The 23,041-nt window shown below is 46.5% G+C and overlaps 1 protein-coding gene across 4 annotated transcripts in view; it reads right to left on the reverse strand.

The window, feature by feature from the left end:
* The window catches only part of LOC121293614 (dynein heavy chain 9, axonemal-like), a 530,687-nt gene that overhangs the window by 131,362 nt on the left and 376,284 nt on the right, over positions 1 to 23,041 (reverse strand). For all 4 annotated transcript variants that reach the window (XM_041216734.1, XM_041216733.1, XM_041216736.1 and 1 more), the window contains 3 exons: positions 22,677 to 22,817; positions 22,086 to 22,256; positions 7,312 to 7,434 (listed from right to left, as the gene is read on the reverse strand). In XM_041216734.1, the coding sequence (XP_041072668.1) occupies positions 7,312 to 7,434; positions 22,086 to 22,256; positions 22,677 to 22,817 (435 nt within the window). The remainder of the gene's footprint in view (positions 1 to 7,311; positions 7,435 to 22,085; positions 22,257 to 22,676; positions 22,818 to 23,041) is intronic.

The following is a 23,041-nucleotide window of genomic DNA, read 5'->3' on the forward strand; positions in this document are numbered from 1 at the left end:
TTACTTTTAAACTATGCAACTGTTTCTTTTTCCTGTATATTAATTAATATGGACCAGTTGTGGTGGAATCCGGTGTCGGTCTCATGGTGGTAACTTGGAACATCGAGGTGAAAGAAGAACCCAGACTGAAGATATCTGAAGAACGGCACTGAACTGCACTGTGGGCTCATAGAGCAAAGCACGATGGTCAATTTAATCAAGTCAAATCGTTGCCAGAATTAGCAATCGTTGCAAAATGAATTAAGCTGCAGGAGAACTGTGAGAAAGATAGATCCCTTTTGCCCTTTTGTGCTGGTTAGCGGTAGTAAAGCTGTCTGTCTGTACCAGCCTGGGGATTGATAACAGTGTAAGAAGATAACAAAGTGGAGCCAGGCTGGTTCTATTCCTTCAAGCATAGCCTTGTGAGAGGTCCAGGGCATAAGGGCAAGGGAAAAGACACTGATGTAACTAAAAACCAATTAAATGGGCTAAAAACAGGTATTATCTTATATGACACAGGGACGTAGCAAAAAAAATTGGTATAAAGGAAGAGTCCACAAACATATCTTTGCTGCAGTATGATTTGGTCAATCACTCAGAAGTCGCGCATGGAGAACTTGTCATAGGGCTAACCACCGAGATGGACTCTGGCTCGCAGGGAAGCTAATCAACCAGCGTTATGGTGAGTATGTAGACTTGCTTAGTGGTTTAATGATGGTGCATCACATTTGGTGGAGTCTCATCCAAGTTGCTGCGTGCTGTTGTTATCCAGAGTAGAGACAGAAGAACCTTTAGACCAGGAGGAGGGTCTTATAATCAGGCCCTTAAGTGACCATTAATTGACCACTTACAGGCCTCAAAAGGCCCTAGGTCAGTGGGCTGCCCGACGCTTTCCCCTTCACTGGTAAAATTTTAGGCAGGCTGGGGGTGGGTGGCAGGTAGTGGGAAAGCCATCTGCTGGATCTTACAATAAAACCCCCTGGCGTTGTGATGGTAAAATCCAGCCCCTCGTTACTTTCTTACTTAAAAAAGCAACCAAGAGGTTTTTAAAAATGGATTCTTTCATGGGATGCGGGCATCGCCAGCAAGGCCAGCATTTATTGACCATCCCTAATTGCCCTTGAACTGAATGGCTTTCTGGGCCATTTCAGAGGGCAGTTAAGGCTTAACCACACTGCTGTGGGTCTGGAGACACACGTAGACCAGACCAGGTAAGGGTGGCAGATTTCCTTCCCTAAAGGGCATTAGGTGGGTCTTTATGACGATTGATGATAGATTGACAGCCATCATTACTGAGGCTGGGGCCAGGGTTTTCTGGCCCCTTGCGGCAGGACCCACCGTGGGAAACGCGGCTGCCCAGCCAAAGGTCCATTGACTTTCGGCGAGACCAGACTGATCCCGGCAGCGGGTCGGGGTGGAAAGTCCCATCGTAGGTTTCAATTCCAGATTTTATTAATCCAATTTAAATTCCATCAGCTGCTGTGGTGGGATTTGAACCCATGGCCCCAGAGAACTAGCCTGGGCTGCAATGAGATTCCCACTCGCCTCCGCAGTAAGTGAGGTCAAGCCCTCTAATAGGAAATGGTGAAACAGAATTCATTAAACATATGGTCATATAATCTGGATGCCTGAATGGGTTGAGGGGGAAAAAAAAATGGTTTGGGTCTTATTTTGTCCACCGGAACCAATTTGAAAGACAGGTAAACATGTAGGAGACAGAATAGCTGATTTACTACCATTAAAGTGATGGTGTTTGTAAATGACCGTTCATTATTGCAATGCAGTATTCGGCAAACAATAAAAGTTTACCAAACACCATCCAAAATAACACTGCTTTAATATTTAATAAAATTTAGCTGCAGTCATGTTAATATTTTTCTGCTTTTTATAAATAACTTATGCTCTGTCCTACTGTCTGAAAGTGATAATCACTGCGTGGGAAATAATTGGATTTCAACCTCCTGAATGCAGCTAATAGGGGACACAAGAACTGAGATTGTATTTTTATTATTTACAACTGCGTCACAAAGAGTTCACTTGGGCTTGCTCTATGCGCACAACAAAATGCTATGATTTACATCGTAGCTCATTCATTAACATCCAGCCTGAAAGTTTAAGGATGGTGAGTCATCATCCTACTCCCCTTGAGTTTTTCTGATATTTCAGGATTACTTTAAGGACAAAAATTGTTTATCCTCACCGCCTCGCTCGATAATTCTTTTTTTTTTTACTTTGAATTACCATCCAAGGCAATGTTTTCTTTTATGTTAAGGTAACAGAAGGCTTGAGGGTATAAGGTAGAGGATGGAATCTTGTCCCCTTTAAAAGCAATAGGGGGTCCGAATCATTTCTGGATCCCAACCCTGCACTTGCCGTCAGCACTCCCGTCTGCGCGATTTTATGGGAGGCTGCCCCTTAATTGGCGGCCTCTGTGTCCATCGTCCAATTAAGCAGAGTGGGTGGGTTCGGGATGCCTGCAGTCTTGGGAGGGCAGCAGAGGTGGGCACTGCCCGAATAGGATAGGGACATCGAGGGCGTCACCATCATGAGATGGCCTCTGAAGAGGTCATTAATTCTTTAAATTATAATGTAGTTACAGCTGCTGAACCACCCCACCACAGGCTGGCCATTGGCCACGGCTGCTTGGCCATGTGGTTCCTGTGTTGCTGGTGCGGAGCTGTCGGGGGGGGGGAACCGAAAGAGACCCCGTGGGGCACCCAGTGAGCTGCCTTCAGGAGCCTGCCAGGCTTTGGCCTCAGTAAGGGGGCCCATCCTGTGCCCAATCAACCCACAATTGGGCACGTAGCTATTTAAATTGCCTGCCCGCCGCTGCCTTTGATGATCCACCTCCGGCAAGATCGCCCAGAGGCGCGAGTGTGTCCGGCCACTGACCTGATGTCCTCACAAGAAAATTTCCTCCCAGTCCCACCTTCAGGCTCGCTTCCAGGGGACCAAGGAGGTCCCACCCACAATAATTGTCTCACATCTGCTTTATGTTTAAATATGAGGCCTAAGAATCCAGAGATAAAAACAAAAAACTGCGGATGCTGGAAATCCAAAACAAAAACAGAATTACCTGGAAAAACTCAGCAGGTCTGGCAGCGTCGGCGGAGAAGAAAAGAGTTGACGTTTCGAGTCCTCGAAACGTCAACTCTTTTCTTCTCCGCCGATGCTGCCAGACCTGCTGAGTTTTCCAGGTAATTCTGCTTTTGCTAAAAATCCAGAGCTGTTGCTCTTAGAATGCTTTTTCGCTTGGTGTGTTTTTTGCAGCCTGTGTGAATCATTGAGAGAACCATCACTGACAAGCCTTCCTTGCAAGAGAAGTTGGGGAAGGGATTGAATTGCAGTTTTCAATCTCCCTCTCCAATTTTTCCTCATACTCCCATTGCCTCTCCTTAGGTTTAACTAAGACTGGAAAGTCACTCTGTGCCAAATTGCAGCCACAATGCAACTATTACTGTGCTATGCTTAAGACAGCGTTTAGAATATAGGCATGCTAAGTTGAATTCGCAATGGATTAGCAATGGACTAATAGCAGTGAAGGTCTAACTGAACAGTATGTTCCAACACCAATGCATTCTCACTGCATAGTCCCTCAAGGCAATTAAGGTCCTTTGTAGACATTATGCAAAGGGTCTCAAATATCACTATGGGCGGGACTTTGGGACCGGGAGTTGCTGCCCAAAGTCAACGGACCTTTGTTGGTCCATCAAATTATCTGTCCCACCTGCTAAGATTCCCACCACGAGTGGGACCAGAAAATTTAGGCCTATGGCTGGGAATTTTATAGAAAGGAGGAGACCATTATGCCTGCACCAACTCTTTGAAAGAGCTATCCAGTTAGTCTCATTCATTGCCTCTTTTCCCGTGGACCCGCAAGCATTTCCCCCTCAGGTATCTATCCAATTCTCTTTTGAAAGTTATGAGTAAATTTGCTTCCACACCATTTCCGTGCAGCTGCCCTGGCTCTACTGCCATTAGATACAAGATCCTGAGGGCACTTGATAAGGTGGATGCTGAGAGGCTGTTTCCCCTTGTGGGGAAGTCCAGGACAAGAGAACACAGTTTAAAAATGAGGGGTCTACCATTTGAGATGAGAAGAAACTTTATCGCTCAGAGGTTGGTAAGTCTGTGGAGTTCTCTTCCCCAGAGAGCAGTGGAGGCTGGGTCATTGAATATATTCAAGGCTGAGTCAGGCAGATTTTTGATTGACAAGGGAGTCAAGGGTTATGGGGAGCAGGCAGGAAAGTGGAGTTAAGGCCACAATCAGATCAGCCATGATCTTGTCAAATGGAGGAGCAGGCTCGAGGGGCTGAATGGCCTACTCCTGCTCCTACTTCCTGTGTTCTTGTGCTTTGCCAGAAGTATGGAGGAGCCTCGCTTACGCACTTTTAAGCACTTTTTTCTGCTGCTGAATTTTAGGTCAATTTAAGGCAGCGAAGCAGGGCCAGCTCTGCGGACATTTCCGACCTACATGATTAGGTTAGGTTAGGAAAACTTTGGGAGTCACTTTAACTTCTCTCGCTGAGTGGAAAACAGATGTTGGCAAATCAGTTGTCTATTTTACACATCACCCAGTTTTCTTTTTCACTGGCTTCAATGAACGTCAAAATGGGGAGCGGGGATGGTGTCCACATCAGACTTCCGATTTGCTGTTACCTGTTTTTCATGCAGCGCTAAAAGTTAGAATGACCCCCTTTCTTCCTGCAGTTGTTTTATCAATGAAATAATTTCTTTTGCCAAACTCTGTTTCTGCAGCTTAGAAGCATTTTGGGGTAACGTTCCAGTGCAGAGCTGAGGGAAAGCTGCACTGGCAGAGGTGCCAATCTTTGCCCAAGACACTCAAATCAAGGCCGTGTCTGGCTGTTCTTCTGGTTAAGATTGATGTCAACCGTCTCATTCAAAATGCATTTGTTCCCCTGGTCTCTTGGTCAATGTACTTGCCTCAACCAATGCCACCAACAGTAGATTAATGAAAATCATTCATCTCATTATAACTTGTGGGATCTTGCTGTGTGTGAAGTGACAGCTATTTTTGCATGCATGACATCAGCCACTGTCCTTCAAAGTAATCCACTGCCATTAAACCGTTCTAAAGGCAATATATAAATGTACATCTTTCCTTTCCTCATAAGAAACAGACCTCAAAGGAAAATGAACCTCCCTCATTGCTTGTCCCTCTGTTGAGCTGACAGCTTTTCCAATTTATCTCAGAAAGTAGCAAAGTCATTGAAATTGGTCACAGATAAATAGCTGTTGGCATTACCTTTGTGTACAATAAAGAGACAGTAATGTCAGTGAACAGATGTACAGCCCTAACCCTGTGTCTCCTAGCGGCCCAAACACCTGCCAGTTGCTCTTTCAGATTAGTGTCAAGGCCACACATCTGCGCAAGTAGGGAAACCCTGTTAATCTTTTGCAATTCAAGAAATGAATTCTCCTCTACAATATTACTTTAGCTTGTAAAGAGGTTCAACATCAGCAAAACCATTTTTGTTTTAAAATGGTCGATCTTGGTTGCAGGTTGAGTAATGCACCACAACACTAAAGGAACCCCCCCCCACCAACCCCACCCCCCGCCCCCACCGCCTCTCCCCCACATCAGAAATATGTGCATTATACATTTTGGTCCATCAGTTGGAGAAAGTGATTTTTGCCTTTGCATAATGCTGGAAAAAGATCAGGAAGTCTGGACCTCTTCCTCCGCATCCACAAAAGGGGAGTCAAGCTGGTATGAGAATACACTTCCAGGCATTCCAGGCAGTGCAAGAATAATGACTCAACTCATTGACAGTTCAGATGAGTCACCCCGGCCCAGTTACCCTGTCAAAAAACACTGTGATCCTAAAACATTGCAAACAGACCTGTACCAGCCTGCACAATGCCCGCAGGCTTGTCACATGTGAATGCTGGCCATGCAAATTATAACAGTTGCATAAATAGGTAAATCAGTGTGAAACAAGGGGTGAATTTATCAGTGAGGACAGTGAGGGTACAGACTCATGGTGAGCTCAGCTTCTACAACACCTCTGCTGTGATTATAAACAGTCGGCGCTAACAGCCTATTTGGCTGCGAGGGGGTTTACAACTAAACCTGATCCTGCGGTCATCCAATGACCATATTCTTCAGCGGGGAATGACTGTTGAATCCATGTCAGATTTTTCCCTTCCCAAAGCCCAACGACGCGTTTATTCTCTTTCTGTAGTCCAAGGGTACTGACACCAAATGCAACAAATGCTGATTGACACCACAGTTGTATATCAGCCAATTCAGCAGTCTTGAGACAAACTAGGACTTTCCTGCTCTCTGGTGCTTAGCTACTCAGTGGGCAATGGGCTGATCAAATGAGTTAATATTCCAGGGATTCCCAAAATGTGCGCTGCAGCACCATCCCACCCCCCCACTGCCCCTAACTACCCACCACCTCCCCACCCCCCCCAACCCCCTCCCCTCCGCCCCAGCCTGGCCAGGGACATGGGATGAGATTTTGGGGTCATGACCTCTGAGGCCACATGACGGCCGTGGAGTGGAGACTCTGCCAGGAAAGTCACCGGACCGGCTCTGAGGCCCCGTGATACAGGCCCCCAATTTTATTTTTCCAGGTTTGCAGTTTGTGGGGAGAGAAAAGTGAGCGAGCTACGCACAGACAGCCTCAGTGTCGGCCGTGAGTGAGCCTTTTCCCTGGTGCCACTCTCAGCGCCTCCCCTCCCACCCCCACCCCCCCCCACCCCGGCCCCCGCCCGTCAACAACTCTCGTCACCCCAGCAGATTTTCAACCTGGGGCCACACAAAGTCTGAGGCATTAAAATGAGGGAAAAACTTTGGGAAATACTGGGACATGCTCCATGTATCAACCTGTGAACTGGTGAATTGTGTGGGTGAAGTGAGCAATACCATATTAGAGAGAGGGCCCACTATGGAATTGTGCCAAATGTCAACAGTGAGCAATGGAGCGCACATTACTCAAATGTCTTCAATGGGTGTTATAACTGAGAAACGTGAGAGGTGAGTCTCTGCCTGCACTGCCTGGATGGGAAGCTAGCAGAGCAGATTGTTCCTCCATTATAAAACCCACCCAGTTTTCAGAGTGGAAATCAGGCAATCCTACCATGGGCTGGTGATCCACTCTGCCGCATTACCACCCAGGGGGTGAAGATAAATTCCACACTACACCCCTCCACCCCTCCCTGCAAGGTGTAAGAGAGAATCACTGAAGGTGCTTCCTCTTCTGATCAAAACTTGGCTCAGTTTTTGTAACATGTAAGATGTAACATGTGGTAGCGGGCCTGATTGTCTATGGTGACAGCAACATAGGAGTAAGGAATTGGTACCTTTATGCCGCCCCAGGATTGGTTGGAAAGGAAATCCACAGGGCTGGAGACTCCTGGCAGGGCTGGATATCGAAGCAGGAAGTCCAGCTCCTTTGGGTTTATTTCTTTATTAATCAGAAGAACCTGTCAAATTGAGGGAAACAGAAAAAAACATAAATATTAGTGGCATCTATTCATTCCTCTGCAGCATCCATCTAATAAAACCCACCAGCAGTGACCAGTTTCTATGGGTCCCACAAGAATTGATGTTAATTTGCAACTGGCCAGATAAAACTTCAAATCTGCTCTGATGCAGCCTTGTTTCTATAGCGTTCCATAATTTTAAATGATTATAAAGGGTAATAAAGCACAAATGTCTCATTCTTTGATTCATTTCCCATTTAATTCTAATATTCTTACCTCATGATCGACAGGCACCAAGCCTGTGAGTCATGGCTGGCATTTTGAGAGTGCTGAGCAGGGCTCCTTTCAAATGATCCCAAAAGCAGAAGGTTACAATGGGACAGTGCACTCCAAAACATTCCTTTTGAACCTTTCAGCTTTTTAAATTAAGACCCACTTCAATGCTAGCAGGAACGTAGCTTGGTGCAGCTCCATCGTGGTTCAGGTGCAGCCTTTTACATGCGCTCAGCTGGTCAGTCCGCGGGGCTGCATTTGCCAAGCCCAATGGACACGAGACTGAAGGCAGGGGCAGAAAAAAATCGCCATGGGCAAACAGCGCGTCGGTTTGCAGGCATCTTCCCGTCTCTGGGCTGTTTTCAAAGAGGCTGAGCCCGAGGCACAACAGCTGCCCTCCTGCAAATTGGCGGGTAACCAGTTAAGGCAACTATGGGGCCCATTAACTTCCTTCTCCCCTCTGACTGGAATTTTCAAGTCAGCAAACAAACAAGCCACCCCCTGCTGACCATATCACAGCCAGTGAGAGGACGCAGCCTCCCGGGTGATAGCCCAGTGCTCCATATCACATTTGTAACCATCCCCTCCCCACAGCTGACTTATAAATGGCCACGATTAGTCTGTGGTGCCAACACAACTAAAGCAGAATAAGCAACAGCAGCAGCCGTGACCACCGGCTGGCCTGTGGAGGACCCCCTGCCCCTCTAAAATGGTGACCTGGCAGCCACAGTCATTTTTAATTTCAACCGTTTTAAAAGTGTTGAGAGAGTCCCTCCATCTTGAAGCATCCTCTCTCTCCTTTACCTGCATTGACGGACTGCTGCTCTCTCAGTGCTGGAGGGCCTCCTATTGCCCCTCCAGCGCCGCCTGCCATCTTTACATGGACACTGAGCCCACTCCCTGTGCATTAATTAGTCAATCCTGTGAAAATCCTGATGAGGGCCTATTCCTGGCATAGAGCGGAGTTGGGAACCTGGATTTGATCCCAAAATCAGGTTCCTGACCCAAAATGGAAAATTCAGACCCTGAAGTCAGAATTCTTGATGTTTCAAGTGCAGGTTCAAATCAGAAATCCAATAAATAACATCAGAGAGGCTAATATTCTCATGTCAACTTGTTTATCTCTCGCACCCCACCTCAGTGTTCTTCTCAGGGCTCATGTTCCAATGCAGATTCATAGATGGCCCTTTGGCGTTTTGGTGTGAGGTGGCTATCTGATGGTGCAGGATATCGTAGCTAAGTTGACCCTGTCCTCATCTGCCATCTCATACAGATGTTTATTGGTGACAATGACCGGACAGTCATCAGGAGCAACAACTCTACCAGATGTTTTATCTCCCCAGGTGCAAGGTAATGATGTTAACCACAACAACTGGTAGCAGCTAATTTAGCACATGGGAACTGAATCCAGGGCATAGTGCAATTTTCCAATCTAACTGGAATTGCTCCCAGCATTGAATCATTGTTGAAATCTACAATACGCCACAAGGCAGCAATAAAAACAGGAATTGCAGATATGCACTGAAGTTTGATCTGCTTTTAAGTTCATTGGAAGGTTAATCTCTCAGTTTCAGATGTTGCCTGGCCTGCTATTTACTTCCATCATTTTTCAGTTCAGATTTCCAACTTTACCAACTCTCTAATGATTCAGCTCCAGTCTGTCCAAACTCACCATGAGAGCAGGCAGCTATCAACAACCAATTTCGACACAGTGACAACAAACACCTGAATATTGTTTGATTACATTGCAGACTTAATTACAGACTTACCTTAATCCCATTGACACAAAATTATTTCACAATTAAAGTATAAATTGGATTAAGGTCTGTCGATGGCAATCTTGATTGTTGCAAGATTTTGCATAAAACGACAGATGCTTTCACTGTCAGTCTGTCCCTATCTGTCACTATTTCCTTGTTTACTTTCAAAGTCATATACATGCATAGTATATTGATACTTAAAACTAGATAGTTGAGTGCAGGCAATGTCATTGGTGTCAGTGACTAGGAAGAGTTACCAAGCACCATAGGGGTGAGGTTAGAAGTAACACACAGAGGTAAAATCACTGAAACTCCCAGGGCTAATGCCCATCTCATGCCCTTGATTAATTCCACTTTCAGCCTTGGTAATCCTCCTGTTATTTTATCAATATTTTAAACTAGGCTACTCACGCAGAGCAACAGAAGTACCCTTTAGTCCCCTTTAAGTGGAGCAGCATTCTTTAAATTTGAATAAAAATAAGATCAGAAGCTGATATATAGGTTAATGGTGCTGAGGGAGACCCTGTGGTCAAACCTAAATAGATATAGTGTTGTTAAATAAAGAGGTGTCCTGGGGCACAGGAATGTGGGTCACTGAGGAAACTCCACTTCGGAAATTAACTTTCTTTGTCATCCATTAACATCATGCTTCCATGAACTATCCTCATGAATAGAGCTGCATTTTGAAGATTAAAGAGAAAGCGACTGCAGAGAATGTGGCTTTAAGGAAGTCTTGTTACATAGGAGCAATTCAGCGAAGAGCAGAGATCATTTTCAACAAGGGATGGGTTTCATGGTCAGCTTATGTTCTGAGGACATCTTGGGCTGGATTTCCATTCTGTGAACGCGACGGGTTTGGAGGTGGGCGTCCTAACAACTTCATATTACTGGCCAGTCTGCCAGCAAGTTCCCATTTACGGCCCATTTTGATGAAGGCGCTTTCCAGCCTCTTTCTGTTTTTATTGCTGCCTTGTGGCATATTGTAGATTTCAACAATGATTCAACGCTTGGAGCAATTCCAGTTAGATTGGAAAATTGCACTACGCCCTGGATTCAGTTCCCATGTGCTGAATTAGTCTTAATTTAAGACCAATTAAAATGCCGAGTGAGGGCACTCTTCACAAGCCATCTAGAACTTACCATAGGTGGCCTATGGGCTGAGGCCAAAGCCCGGCAGGTGGCTGCAGGTGGTAAGGCTGAGGGTCCAGCGATGCCTCATTTAATTCCCTTCCCCTCCCCCTCCCATGCAGCCACGATTACCAGAGGGTCACAGCTGTAGGCCCCAGGTCATGTTGTGGAAGAATTTCCCTTCTACAATATTGGCCTGGCAGCCATGGCCCCATTTTATTTTTAAATATTGAAAAGTCTTCAGAGGGCATCTCCATCTTGAGGTGCCCTCTCATCCTCCCACCTACATTGTCAGCACCACCTCTCCTTAGCCTCCCAGAGCCTGTGGCGCTCCGATTGGCCTTCCCAGATGCACAGCCTACCCACCATCCTTAACTGAACCAGGGTCCTGGAGACCGCCTCTTAATTAGCTACCTCTTCCAAAATCTTTCTCAGGGTCCCACCAAGGGCATTTCTGGGTTCCCAACAGTGGGATTGGGACTCAGGAATGAAAATCTAGCCCCTTATTTCTGATGAGGCCTGTGTTAATAAGGATTAGGATTGGCATGTTCAAGGCAGGGAAGTATCTACCTCCATTTTAAGCACCCCTGTTTGGGCACAGAACCAGCTAAACGAGCGTCACCTTTCCCTCTATAGGGCATCAGTGATCGCTACACACCTTCAATAGCACTTCAACATCAAACTTTAAAAATAAAATACCTTTAAGTCGCCAGAGCAGCATTTCCAGTTTCCATTATCAGCTGTTACTATTGCCCTTCAAAGTGAAGCTGTCCGATGAACACTATGGATAACTTTGTAGATTATTTAGGTATGCTGGAGCGTGTTGCCCCAACACCCCCCCCCACAACCCCACTCCACCTCAACCAACCATCAGAGACAACAATGCAGTTCCATTTATGCAGGCTTAATTTATGTTACAAAGTTGAAATCCTGTTTAAAAAAAAAACACTTTCCAGGATTAAAAACAGCTTTTTTCAGTGTCTGCTGTTTTTTTAAAAGACTTATGCAGCAGTAAGCACAATTAAAGGATCAGCGCGCTGCATCACCCGGTGGTGACATTTTGATTGCAGCAGTCTTTGGACAACACGGCCAGAGGCCCAAGCACAGTTTTGTTGGTCACCTTATCCCCCAGTCAGTTATGTGTTTGGCTAGTTACAAACTTGGTTATCATAGTATTTGGAGGTTAGCTTCTTCTCCATAGGAATGGGGGTGGGGGGGTGGAAACAAAGTCTAGTGTCTCCCAATTTCACTCTGAAATACTTCCAAACAGTCAGGTATTGTAAGACATTGGCAGAAGCCAATTTACCTAAACCTCGTCCATCCCACCCCACCGCACCTCCCCCGCTGCCCCCCTCCCACTAGCCTCTAGTAATCACCTTTGCCTTGGTCTGGGAAAGTATAACTGGAAAGGAATTTGGGTTAGGATTCATGAATACTTACTTCGAATTTAGCAATGGTTTATAGAAAAAAGCTCATGATATACCAGGATCTGATTGGGTCATATGAAAGTTACATTTTACAGCAACTGAAGCAGTCCAAACTGCAGGCATTCAGCTCCATGTTGTGTAGTCCATGGGACTAGTATATTCCTTTCAGCACTGTTAAGCTTTACTTGATGTTAACAAGGAAAGACACTAAAGCAGAACAACATGAAACATTTTGAGTTCAATGACTTTTCAGAAACTGAAATGGTATTCAGGCAAATCCAATATGGGTACAATAATGTTTTTGTGCCTGCGTTAGAGTAAAGATACTGAATATTTCAGGCTGTCATCATTGATTCAAGCTTATGTTTACAAAAGACATGTTTGTAAGGATCTTCAATGAAGTTGGTGTAGGGCATGTGATACCAGATCGCGCAAGCATCAATATTTCCAGCCATGGTGTGACCTGGGATTTATAGAATGCTCTGCTTTTAGCACCAGTACCTTCAGAGTTGTTTTATTTAAAAGAATCCAGAGGCCAGGGTTTTCTGTGGCCCGCGCGTGTTCGGCAGCGAGATCGGAGAATCTCACGAGAAGGCCCAAGGCCCGTTTCCCGGCCACGTGAATCCAGGAAGCGATTGCCCCCCCCCCGCCCCAGTCAATGGCAAGCCGCGTTTCTCACTGCCGAACGTCGGGAACTTATTTGGAATGCATTTGAATCTTATTATTGTGGCCACACGCCGGAATCACCACCACCACCGCCCCCCCTCCAACCACCCCAACACTTCAACTTTAAAGCCCACCTCAGCATGATTTTATGACAAAGTGATTTACAACGGCCTTTAAGAGGCCTGCGCCTGCCGACCTGAACTGCGAGGGGAACTCGGAGGTGAGTGCACACAACTTTGCACAGCGCTTGCGATGATCCCAATACAAGGGAGTGGCTCCGCAGATTTGGGGGATGGGGGAGTCACAGGCAAGTATCCACAGCAGCTTCTTTGTGGCTGGCTTGTGGTGCTCGGGCAAGGACGACAGTGCAAGGGGGCAAGGGGGAGAAGGGAGGCTCGGGGCAAGGGCGGCAGTGCCAGGGAGACGGGAATGTTGGGTTAAGGGCTTGCCTTAAGGTCAAGGTGGAGGGGCTCATGGCAGCACAGGCTGAAGTTTGAATTCAAACACATGCTGGGGGTGGGATTGGGGGGACGAGAAAGGACAAGCAAATGCCAAAGCATGTCGAAGGTGAGCACTCTTCTGCAGCTGAGAGCGTTTAGCTTGAGTTCCATTGACATGCTTAGAGCCTGGCTAGTCAAGCAATTGCGCCCACTATTATGATATGGCAGGTGGTAATTGCTGGGCTGACCAAACCTCAAATGATAACTTAACTAAGCTATCACAACGATTGTGCAATTTGCATTTTTATTACGACAAGAAATGTGCATTGAAGTCACAAGTAAAGATTCCACTACCACTTTTGGAGGTTTTAAATATTAAATTAAAACATTTATTAACAAAAGAAAACAAACACAAAAGATTACAGTTGCACAGTTAAATTTAGTCTTATAACATTTCCCAAAAGATTTCTACCTAGCTAGACTCACAAATAAACACCCTTTTCCAAGTAACAGTTCCTATAGATTCTTAATCTATAAAACATTCAGTATTATTGCTGCAAGACACCCACTGCTGCTATAAGGGAGGTATTTCACAAGCTTCTCTCTCCCTCTCACTCGACAATGGAAATCCTAGGCTTGTAACAAAACTTGCTTTCTGGACAAACCAGATACTTCTATGGGGTGGCTAGTAGCTACTTCTTTCACAAGACTGTGCTTGCACAGCACTCTCTTCAAGAACATATGGCCATACACCTCATGCAGCTTTCAATCTTTCCTTAAATACATTTCTCTCCATTCATCTTTAAACCCATTGTTCTTAACTGTCATTTGAAAGTTACCTTTCCCAGAATCTAAAACCTTTCATGTTGTCTTTATGGCCATCACTTTCGGGAAAAATAAACTCATTAATGTTGCTTTATTAATTTATGATCTTTGCCAGTTGTAAAACTTCCTTTTTACTCTCTTTTTGAAATTCAATTAAAAATTCAACTCTTCATTCATCCCCTAATGCAAATTCTTATTCATGTTATATCAACTTGTATTCCATCTTAGCTTATCCATTTCCACTTCAAAATGCCTGCTTTTACGCATAACGCTTTGATGATTTAAACCTTGCAGTCTGACTGTCTTCAGTATTACTAAATTAGTCGCACACACCCAACATACACACAGCCCCCAAAAACCTGCTTCACAGTATCCCACAGTAATATTAGAAAAAAGGATACTTTCTTTACACCACCCAAGCAGCACTAATTCCTGACAGTGCCAATGATTGCTCCTCTACTGTTAACCCTTCATGCGCATACTTCAAATTTGAATGAGGGCTATGGTGCTGCAGAGCCACTGGGGAAATTGTCAAGCTTAAGGATCCTCTTGGGAAAAGTGGCCATTGAACATTGATGGAGGGGTGCACTCCTAGTTCCTTGCATTATGTTTCAGTAGACATTGAAAAGTCACCCTCATGGTCTAAGCAAACTGTGAAGCTTTGAAGTGCAGGTTAGGACAATGTATGTGTTGAAATGAGAGTTCAGGATGGAGTGGAGTGACTGAGGCTCGCTCATGTGGTGTGGGGTGGTGCTGGGTGTCGGCATGGTGAACCATCATGCGCACTAAGCACTGGGCATCCATGCGGTGGCCTGGACTCTCTGCCAGGCTTTAAGTGGCCTGAGAGGCAGCCGCAGATGATGGCTTGACCAAATGTGTTCTTTAGGAGACAATTGCTGACCATTGCATCTCTATCTTTGATACTGCAGTGGGGAGACCATCAGGGACATGGAGCCCGGTGATCTTGCTGTCACCCTCATTGTTTAAAGGCTGGAGAGAAGAAGGACAAGGTAGTGACGGAGGTGCCTGGCTCGCCAAAGGGAGGAGCAGATCCCTGAAGACTAAGGGGTGGCATGGCCTCTTCTGCACGCAGAGGATGAACCACACAGAGCTGTCGTTCGTAGGTGCATTGCGAGACCCAGGGTTTACAGAAGGTGCATGTGCTATCTGCAGATGAACGACGCCTGCGCATGTCAAGAGAACCGATCACACACATATGGCACCTTCTGTAGGAACTGGCACCATGCAGATTCGGAGAGTATCCATTGCCAGTGGCAGTTAAAATTACCGCTGCTCTCAATTTCTTCCGCAGTGGCTCTTTCCAGGGGTCCACTAGGGATGTTTGTGGGATCTTGCAAGCGTCCACTCACAATGTATCTGAGGGGTCATGGACGCCCTTTTTGCCAAGGCACACAACTTTGTTAATTTCGGCAGAGATCAGGGGAGCCACGGGGCAAGAGCGCTGGGAGTTGGTGAGAGTTCTGTATTCCCACAGGTGCGGGGTGCCATCGACAGCACTCATGTGGCGCTTAAACCTCCCTGGCAACAAGCAGTCCAGTATGTGAACCGCTATGGCTCTCAATGTTCAGCTGGGCTATGACCATAATAAATGGTTCACATAGGCATGTGTCAGATACCCCAGAAGCATCCACGACTCGTACATCCTCAGTAGATCTCAGATCCCTGACATCTGCCAGAGACAACACAGGATACAGGTCTTCACATGGTCCATCTCTGACACTTCCCTTCCCTGACGTCTCTGTCTCAATTTCTGGTGATAGATTGTCCACCAATATCCATTATAAGTCTACCGACTCCCACAGCTACCTCGACTACAGCTCCTCACACCCCGCTTCCTGTAAGGACTCCATCCCATTCTCTCAGTTCCTTCGCCTCTGTCGCATCTGTTCTGAAGATGCCACTTTCAAAAACAGTTCCTCTGACATGTCTTCCTTCTTCCTTAACTGAGATTTTCCACCCACGGTGGTTGACAGGGCCCTCAACCGTGTCTGGCCCATCTCCCGCGCATCCGCCCTCACACTTTCCTCTCCTTCCCAGAACCATGATAGGGTCCCCCTTGTCCTCACTTATCACCCTACCAGCCTCCGCATTCAAAGGATCATCCTCCGCCATTTCCGCCAACTCCAGCATGATGCCACCACCAAACACATCTTCCCTTCACCCCCACCGGCGGCATTCTGCAGGGATTGTTCCCTCCGGGACACTCTGGTCCACTCCTCCATCACCCCCTACACCTCAACCCCCCTCCCACGGCACCTTCCCATGCAACCGCAGAAGGTGCAACACCTGCCCCTTTACTTCCCCTCTCCTCACCGTCCAAGAGCCCAAACACTCCTTTCAAGTGAAGCAGCATTTCACTTGCACTCAATTTAGTCTACTGCATTCGTTGCTCCCAATGTGGTTTCCTCTACGTTGGGGAGACCAAATGTAGACTGGGTGACCGCTTTGCAGAACAGCTTCGGTCTGTTCGCAAGCATAACCCAGACCTCCCTGTCGCTTGCCATTCCAACACACCACCCTGCTCTCATGCCCACATGTCCGTCCTTGGCCTGCTGCATTGTTCCAGTGAAGCTCAATGCAAACTGGAGGAACAGCACCTCATCTTCCGACTAGGCACTTTACAGCCTTCCGGACTGAATATTGAGTTCAACAATTTTAGATAATGAACTCTCTCCTCCATCCCCACCCCCTTTCCGATCCCCCCTTTTTTTCCAAATAATTTATATGGAATTTTCTTTTCCCACCTATTTCCATTATTTTTAAATGTATTTCCATCCATTGTTTCATCTCTACCTTTCGATCCCTTCCCTTCACCCCACCCCACCCCCACGAGGGCTATCTGTACCTTGCATGTCCTGCTTTCTATCCTGAATTAGTACATTTCTTAGGTAATATCACCACCTTCAACACCTCTTTGTCCTTTTGTCTAAGACATCTTTTGGCTATCTCCACCAATAACTGGCCCTCTATCCAGCTCTACCTGTCCAACCCACCCCTCCCCTCCTTAAACCAGCTTATATTTCACCTCTTTTCTATTTTTACTTAGTTCTGTTGAAGAGTCAAACGTTAACTGTGTTCCTCTCCGCAGATGCTGCCAGACCTGCTGAGTTTTTCCAGGTATTTTTATTTTTGTACAGGATACAGGGTTGGCTCGTTGGGGACAAAGGCTACCACAAAGGATTTGGCTGAAGGCGCCCATGTGGTGGCCTCAGACCCCTGGTGTGGAAGGTGCAGTGAGGCTCATGTCACAACCCAGAGTTTGGCTGAGCACACCATTGACATTCTGGTGCCTAGGCAGGTCTGGCAGAACACTGCAGTACACTGCCCAGTGGGTGCTGCACATCATAGTGGCTTGCTGCGCGTTGCACAACCTGGCGATACAATGGGGGGAACGACCTGGATGATGAGGAGATGCAAGAGTTGCATGTCTCCTCCAATGAAGAGGAAGTCGAAGGGAATGAGGATGATGAGGTCCTGGAAGGTGAGGGTGCAGGTGACGAGGCCATTGCACTGGCCAGATGAAGCAGTGGGGGTGAGGCCCTCATTGCTGTAAGATTCCAGGAGGATGATGACGAGATGCAGTGAGGACAGTCCTGAGATCTTCACATTGCATCTGGGAATGTCTGACGCCTGTCTGGCTGAGGGCAGCACAGGTGTGCTCTGTGAAAAGGCTCATATCATGGAGGTACTGCTGAGATACAGCAGGCACGTGAACTTGAAGGCAACTTGATCTTCTGGCAGGCTTCATCATCTCTTCCCTTCAGCATCACACCTTCACCTGTCAGGAATGGTGCTGTGATGGGAGGGCACACAGAGAATATCACAGAACCCAGTGACCCTTGTGTATGAGATTCTTGCAGCAAACACAAACCATATGGAGGTGCACGCATCACCAATCTGCAGAGTGACTTTGAAGCTGAACAATCACTGTGCTCAAAAGGTTATACCTCTGCACAGGGAAGAGGCCCTGGACTGTGACAGTAGCCTTTGTTTCGTACGGGAAGCAAGGTTTCACATCTGATTGACACAAACACTACTCATCATAACAAGAAGCCATAAACAAGGAGACATTCTTGGGAGTTTATTTACAATGGTAAACATTAAGTACAAGTGATTGATATCCGTGCCCACATGATGCAACTAGATTTTCTTGACCTTTCTCACCCTGCCACTACATTTTCGTGCTCCCTGGACATCCACAGTGGAGGTGGAGCTGACTTGCTGAATGCTTTGACCAATTGTCTGTGGGGGCCTTGGTGGGCGTCCTCTGGAGGACCGAAACCTGGAGGGCCCCAGCCCGCATTCGGGGTCCTGCTATGTGGCAGTGGCACCCTCCTCGGCCTGTGGAGCTGGAGCTGCTGAGGTCACAGGAAGAGGGGATTCGGATGGGCCGGGCACTCCCGGAATCACCTGGGTGGATGGCCCCAGAGTGTGCACCTGCTGATCCTCCTCCCTACGGGTGCCCGATAGCCCCTGGCTGATTCCTTGACAGTAAGGGAAAGCGGGAGTGAGTGCGAGTTGCCCCTCCTCATGTTGACCCTGGTGGATGCCAGCAGGTGCCTCAGTGATGGAGTGCAGCTCCTGCAGCAGTGCAGGACTGATCTCCTGGATCAAGGTCTCCATGTGACCACCATTCTACCAGTGTTGACTTCGATGCATTGGCATGCAGGTGCTATCACCTCAGACTGAAGGCAGACGGACTCCTCCATCGTGCCTTGCAATCTGAGGAGTGCAGCATACATCCCTTCCTGATGTTCCCGAGCTTGTCTTTGCAGCTGCAGCAACTGAGGTATGACCGAGTCCAGAGGCTCAACATCTGGCTCTAGATAAGCAGATTTTTGGCCTCCAGCTGTTCTCCGAGCTCCAAGTGTCGGACACCTGGGAAGTCCCTGTCTCTGCCTGCTGTGGATCAGAAAGTGCGATGTGCTCACCAGATTGTGACCCCGAGGCTACTCCAGAAATAGGTCCCACCGAGGTGTGTGTCTCTGTGCTGGTGGAGGATGTGGGGGAATGATTTCAGTTTCTGTGGATTTCTCCTTCGAGGTATCTTCGGGGCTTGAGTTGACGACCTGGTTTGTGGAGCCCCTCAGCTGCTTCCCAGATGTGCCTGCAAAAGCAAGGAGAGATAATTAGTGCACGGCAGGGGGCTGCGGAACAGGGGAACTGACTCACAGCACGGTTATCTGATGGATGTTGCACTGCTGGATCCTCACTTGGTTGAGCAGCATCAACCTCACCGTCAGCACAGGACCGGCCCACATTGTGGTCAGGCAGCTGGATGGCTCTATTTTCAAAGTCTGTGAGGACCTTGATGTAGGGCACTCCTCCACCAGTCTGCGACCTCTGCCTTTTGTGGTGTGCTAGCTTGTCCTCCATGAAGACAGATGGAGAGAGTGTAAGCAGGATGCCTGCCTGGCCAGGTGACAAGGATGCCTGGCATGTGTGGGTGCTGAGTGGTGCCTTGGACAGGGTGAGGGCACAATCCGCAGGGCAGATGTAAGAGTGTGTGAGAGAGTGAATGGTGATGTCCCTTGAGCTGGCAGTGAGTGAGATCCCTGAGGATGTGTGTGTGATGGGTGTGTGAGTGTGTGAGTCGAGAGTGATGAGAAGAGTACATAACCCAGCAGAAGGGAGGAGATCATTCAACCTCTTATAATACTGGCAGGCTGTTCTCTATGGAGGGCATTGGAACTGACCACCTGCTGCCGCCACCTCCCATGCTGAATTTGTCACCTTGGATGAGGTTATTTACCCAGAGTGGGGTAGAGGATATCATGGCACAACTCCACTATATCCAGTAGGTGCTTAAGGGAGGCGTTGCTAAATCTGGGTGCAGCATGTTTCCTCCCTTTGGCAGCCATCAGATCCCAGCAGCTTCTTATCCCTTGAAGAGGGCCAGCTCTGTGCAGGGGCAGCCTTTAAATATGGTGCCCGGTTTACTGAAGGCCTGAGATCACAGTAGGGCAGAGGAGTCAGAGACCGGCGATCCGATGTAAATCCCGTGCCTCCCAATTTTTTTAAACAAAATAGCGCATGATGCAGCGGAAAAAGCCACGGCTGCCATCGGGGGGGGGTCTCACGCTCAATTTCTGATTGTGCCGATGTCTGGGATTCCTTCCGTAATCTTAAAAAAAAAGTGATGCTTTACATCACCTCGGGTTGTCTCCGTGTAGAGATGGGTGACCTCCAGCACACAAACAGAACTGCAGGGCTAATGACTAATGCTGTATAGCTTGCTTCCACAGCACAAAGATTCTGGGCTTTCCAAATGCTTTATTGGGTAAATATGACCAACATATACCATGGAAAAACCAAAAACTCCAAGTTTTTAACCAGCCACGATCGAGGAGCATTTGTTTGCTTCTGCTGCTCAGTTTTGGCTGTTCAGAAGTTGTGTTTATTCTTCACTGAGGTGTCTTTTGCACAGCAAAATGAAAACCAGAAAAACAGACAGGCAAATTCAGAAATTGAATATAAAATCAACTTGTAGATCATAAAATGAAGACAAGAAATCTTTCGGATGAGACATTAAGATGAGGCCATGTCTGCTCTCTGAGGTGGAAATAAAAGATCCCATGGTAGTATTTTTAAAAAGGGCAGGGTGATTCTACCTGGAGTCCTGGCCAATGATTATCCCTCAACCAACATCAGAAAAACACATTATCTGGTCATTATCACATTTGTCTTTTTGGGAGCTTGCTGTGCTCAAATGGCTGTTGTGCTTCCCATATCACCAAAGGGACTACACCTGAGCATGTACTCCATTGGCTGTAAAGTGCATTTGGTTTGAATGTAGTGCAGTAAGTTTTCTGAGATTCCAAGCCCGATTTACAACACTCATGATTTTCCAATAGTTTAAATCAACACCACCACCTGGAAATTCCCCTCCAAGCCACACACCATCCTGACTTGGAAATATATCACCATTCCTTCACTGTCGCTGGGTCAAAATCCTGGAACTCCCTCCCTAACAGCACTGTGAGTGTACCTACACCACAGGGCTGCAGCGGTTCAAGAAGACAGTTCCCCAACACCTTCCCAAGGGCAATGAGGGATGGGCAATAAATGCTGGCCTAGCCAGCGACGCCCACATCCCATGAATGAATAAAAAGAAAACATTAAGAGCTTTTGAATTGGGAGCAGCGATCTCCATGGCTGATTTATCAAGCAACGCTCTGGCAGACTGCAATTCCTGGCAAGCATGGAGTCTTGGAAAATTTATTTTATTTTGTGCAAAGTTCTACTGGATCATTCCACTAAACTAGGCATGGACAGGCTGGTAGAATGAATAGAGATAAAATGAAAAAATAGCATAGCTGGAAATCTGAAATAAAACAGAAGCTAGAAAAAATGAGATACTCTATAGAGTGTCCGCTGCAAGAAGAGTGATTATTATTCTAAGGAGGACCTACAATAATAATTTTCAGGTTACTTGATCAAAATTCTGTGATCATTCACCATTTTTGATTTTAATTTTATATTTTAGGCTATTACACTATTCAACAATGATTCAGAACAAATGTGCTTTTCTCTGTAATCACACCGTCAGCAGTGATTCACAAGACAAATTACATATGCTTCCTCCAGGAAATATCCCAAGCAGAGCACAAAAGGTTGGGTAAGAAAGTCTTAAACTAAACTCCTGATTCTCTCGTTAAACATAATCTTTTTCTGCCTCAAGGCACTGACTTGCTGTGGTAAGGTTGTATAAATGGCATCAGAGGATTTTGCTGCACAGCACCCAATTGGGTATTCTTCATGTCCAAGCACAGGACATGTTGCAAGCTGTTCAACAGTGGAGACCTTGACACCTGAGTTCCTGCCCTCATCCAACGCCCACAAATATGCTTCTTTTCAGTATGGGTCAGTGGACAGCAATAAGAAGCAATAACTGTGGCTCAAGATTGCTCTCAATAGCCTAGGCTGATTGTCGCACCCAGGCTAAGATCAGCAAGCATTGAGTGAAAAGGAATTCTGGTAACCCCAGGCAGTGCATTTATCCAGTGTGTCATTGGGGAAGCCAAGCTCTAATTTACAGGCATCACTTTGTAAGGGAGAGTGTTGAAATGAATGTGGATTAAATGAAGAGTTGTAGAATAGCTTTTATTTACCTGGAAAGTAACCTGAGCTGCATAGGTCAGCTTATCGCACTCAAACAGTCCTCGTGTTGTGTATTGGAACACAGAAAATGTGATGCTGTCGATCAAATTGGCCACTCTCTGCTTGAGGACCTCATCAGCTGGTGCCTTTTTCACAGCCATTTGGAACACAATGCTAAAAGCCTGAAAGAAAATAGCCGCAGAATTTATTAGCAAATTATGTTATTGAACATTATACCAATAGCAATAAAATCCTCATTCTATAAACATGCCAAAGCCTAGATTAGATTTAGCTCTTTATTCCTCATTGGCAATTTAATATCAAAAAGCAGTTACTTTCTGAAACATAAAATTGCATAAAATCCCCAGCAAATAATTCCCTTGATCACTCTCTAAAACAATGAATTATGCACTTGATGGCTTTTCTTATCAAATCTGGTAAGATTATTTGGCACCTGACCTTTGTTTCCAATACAATAATGTGAAAGAATTTAGAACAATGGGAACACATTTAAAAATCTACACTGTTTATTGAAGCAGTTTGTCTGCTAAATTGACCAACAGAGAGTGCAGGAAACATCTAGTGGACTTGTGCTGGCATACCTTCAAAGAGAATTGGTACATGGGATGGATTTTATTGAGGTCATTCATTATGAAGTACAATAGAGAAGCTCGGCCTGCGGCAAGTCGGTAGTGTTCACGCGCCTCATTAATCTTAACCTCCGTTACCTTGGCCTCTTCAACCTGTAATAAAAAGGAGAGCATCAAATGGTAAGAAATGGGTGATTTTACATTTTTTTTTATATTCATTCATGGGATGTGGGCATCACTGGCTGGGCCAGCATTTATTGCCCATCCCTAATTGCCCTTGAGAACTGAGTGGTTTGCTAGGCCATTTCAGAGGGCATTTAAGAGTCAACCACATTGCTGTGGGTCTGGAATCACATGTCGGCCAGACCAGGTAAGGG

Source organism: Carcharodon carcharias, chromosome 22 (assembly GCF_017639515.1).
Source record: "Carcharodon carcharias isolate sCarCar2 chromosome 22, sCarCar2.pri, whole genome shotgun sequence".
In the NCBI taxonomy this organism is placed as follows: Eukaryota; Metazoa; Chordata; class Chondrichthyes; order Lamniformes; family Lamnidae; genus Carcharodon; species Carcharodon carcharias.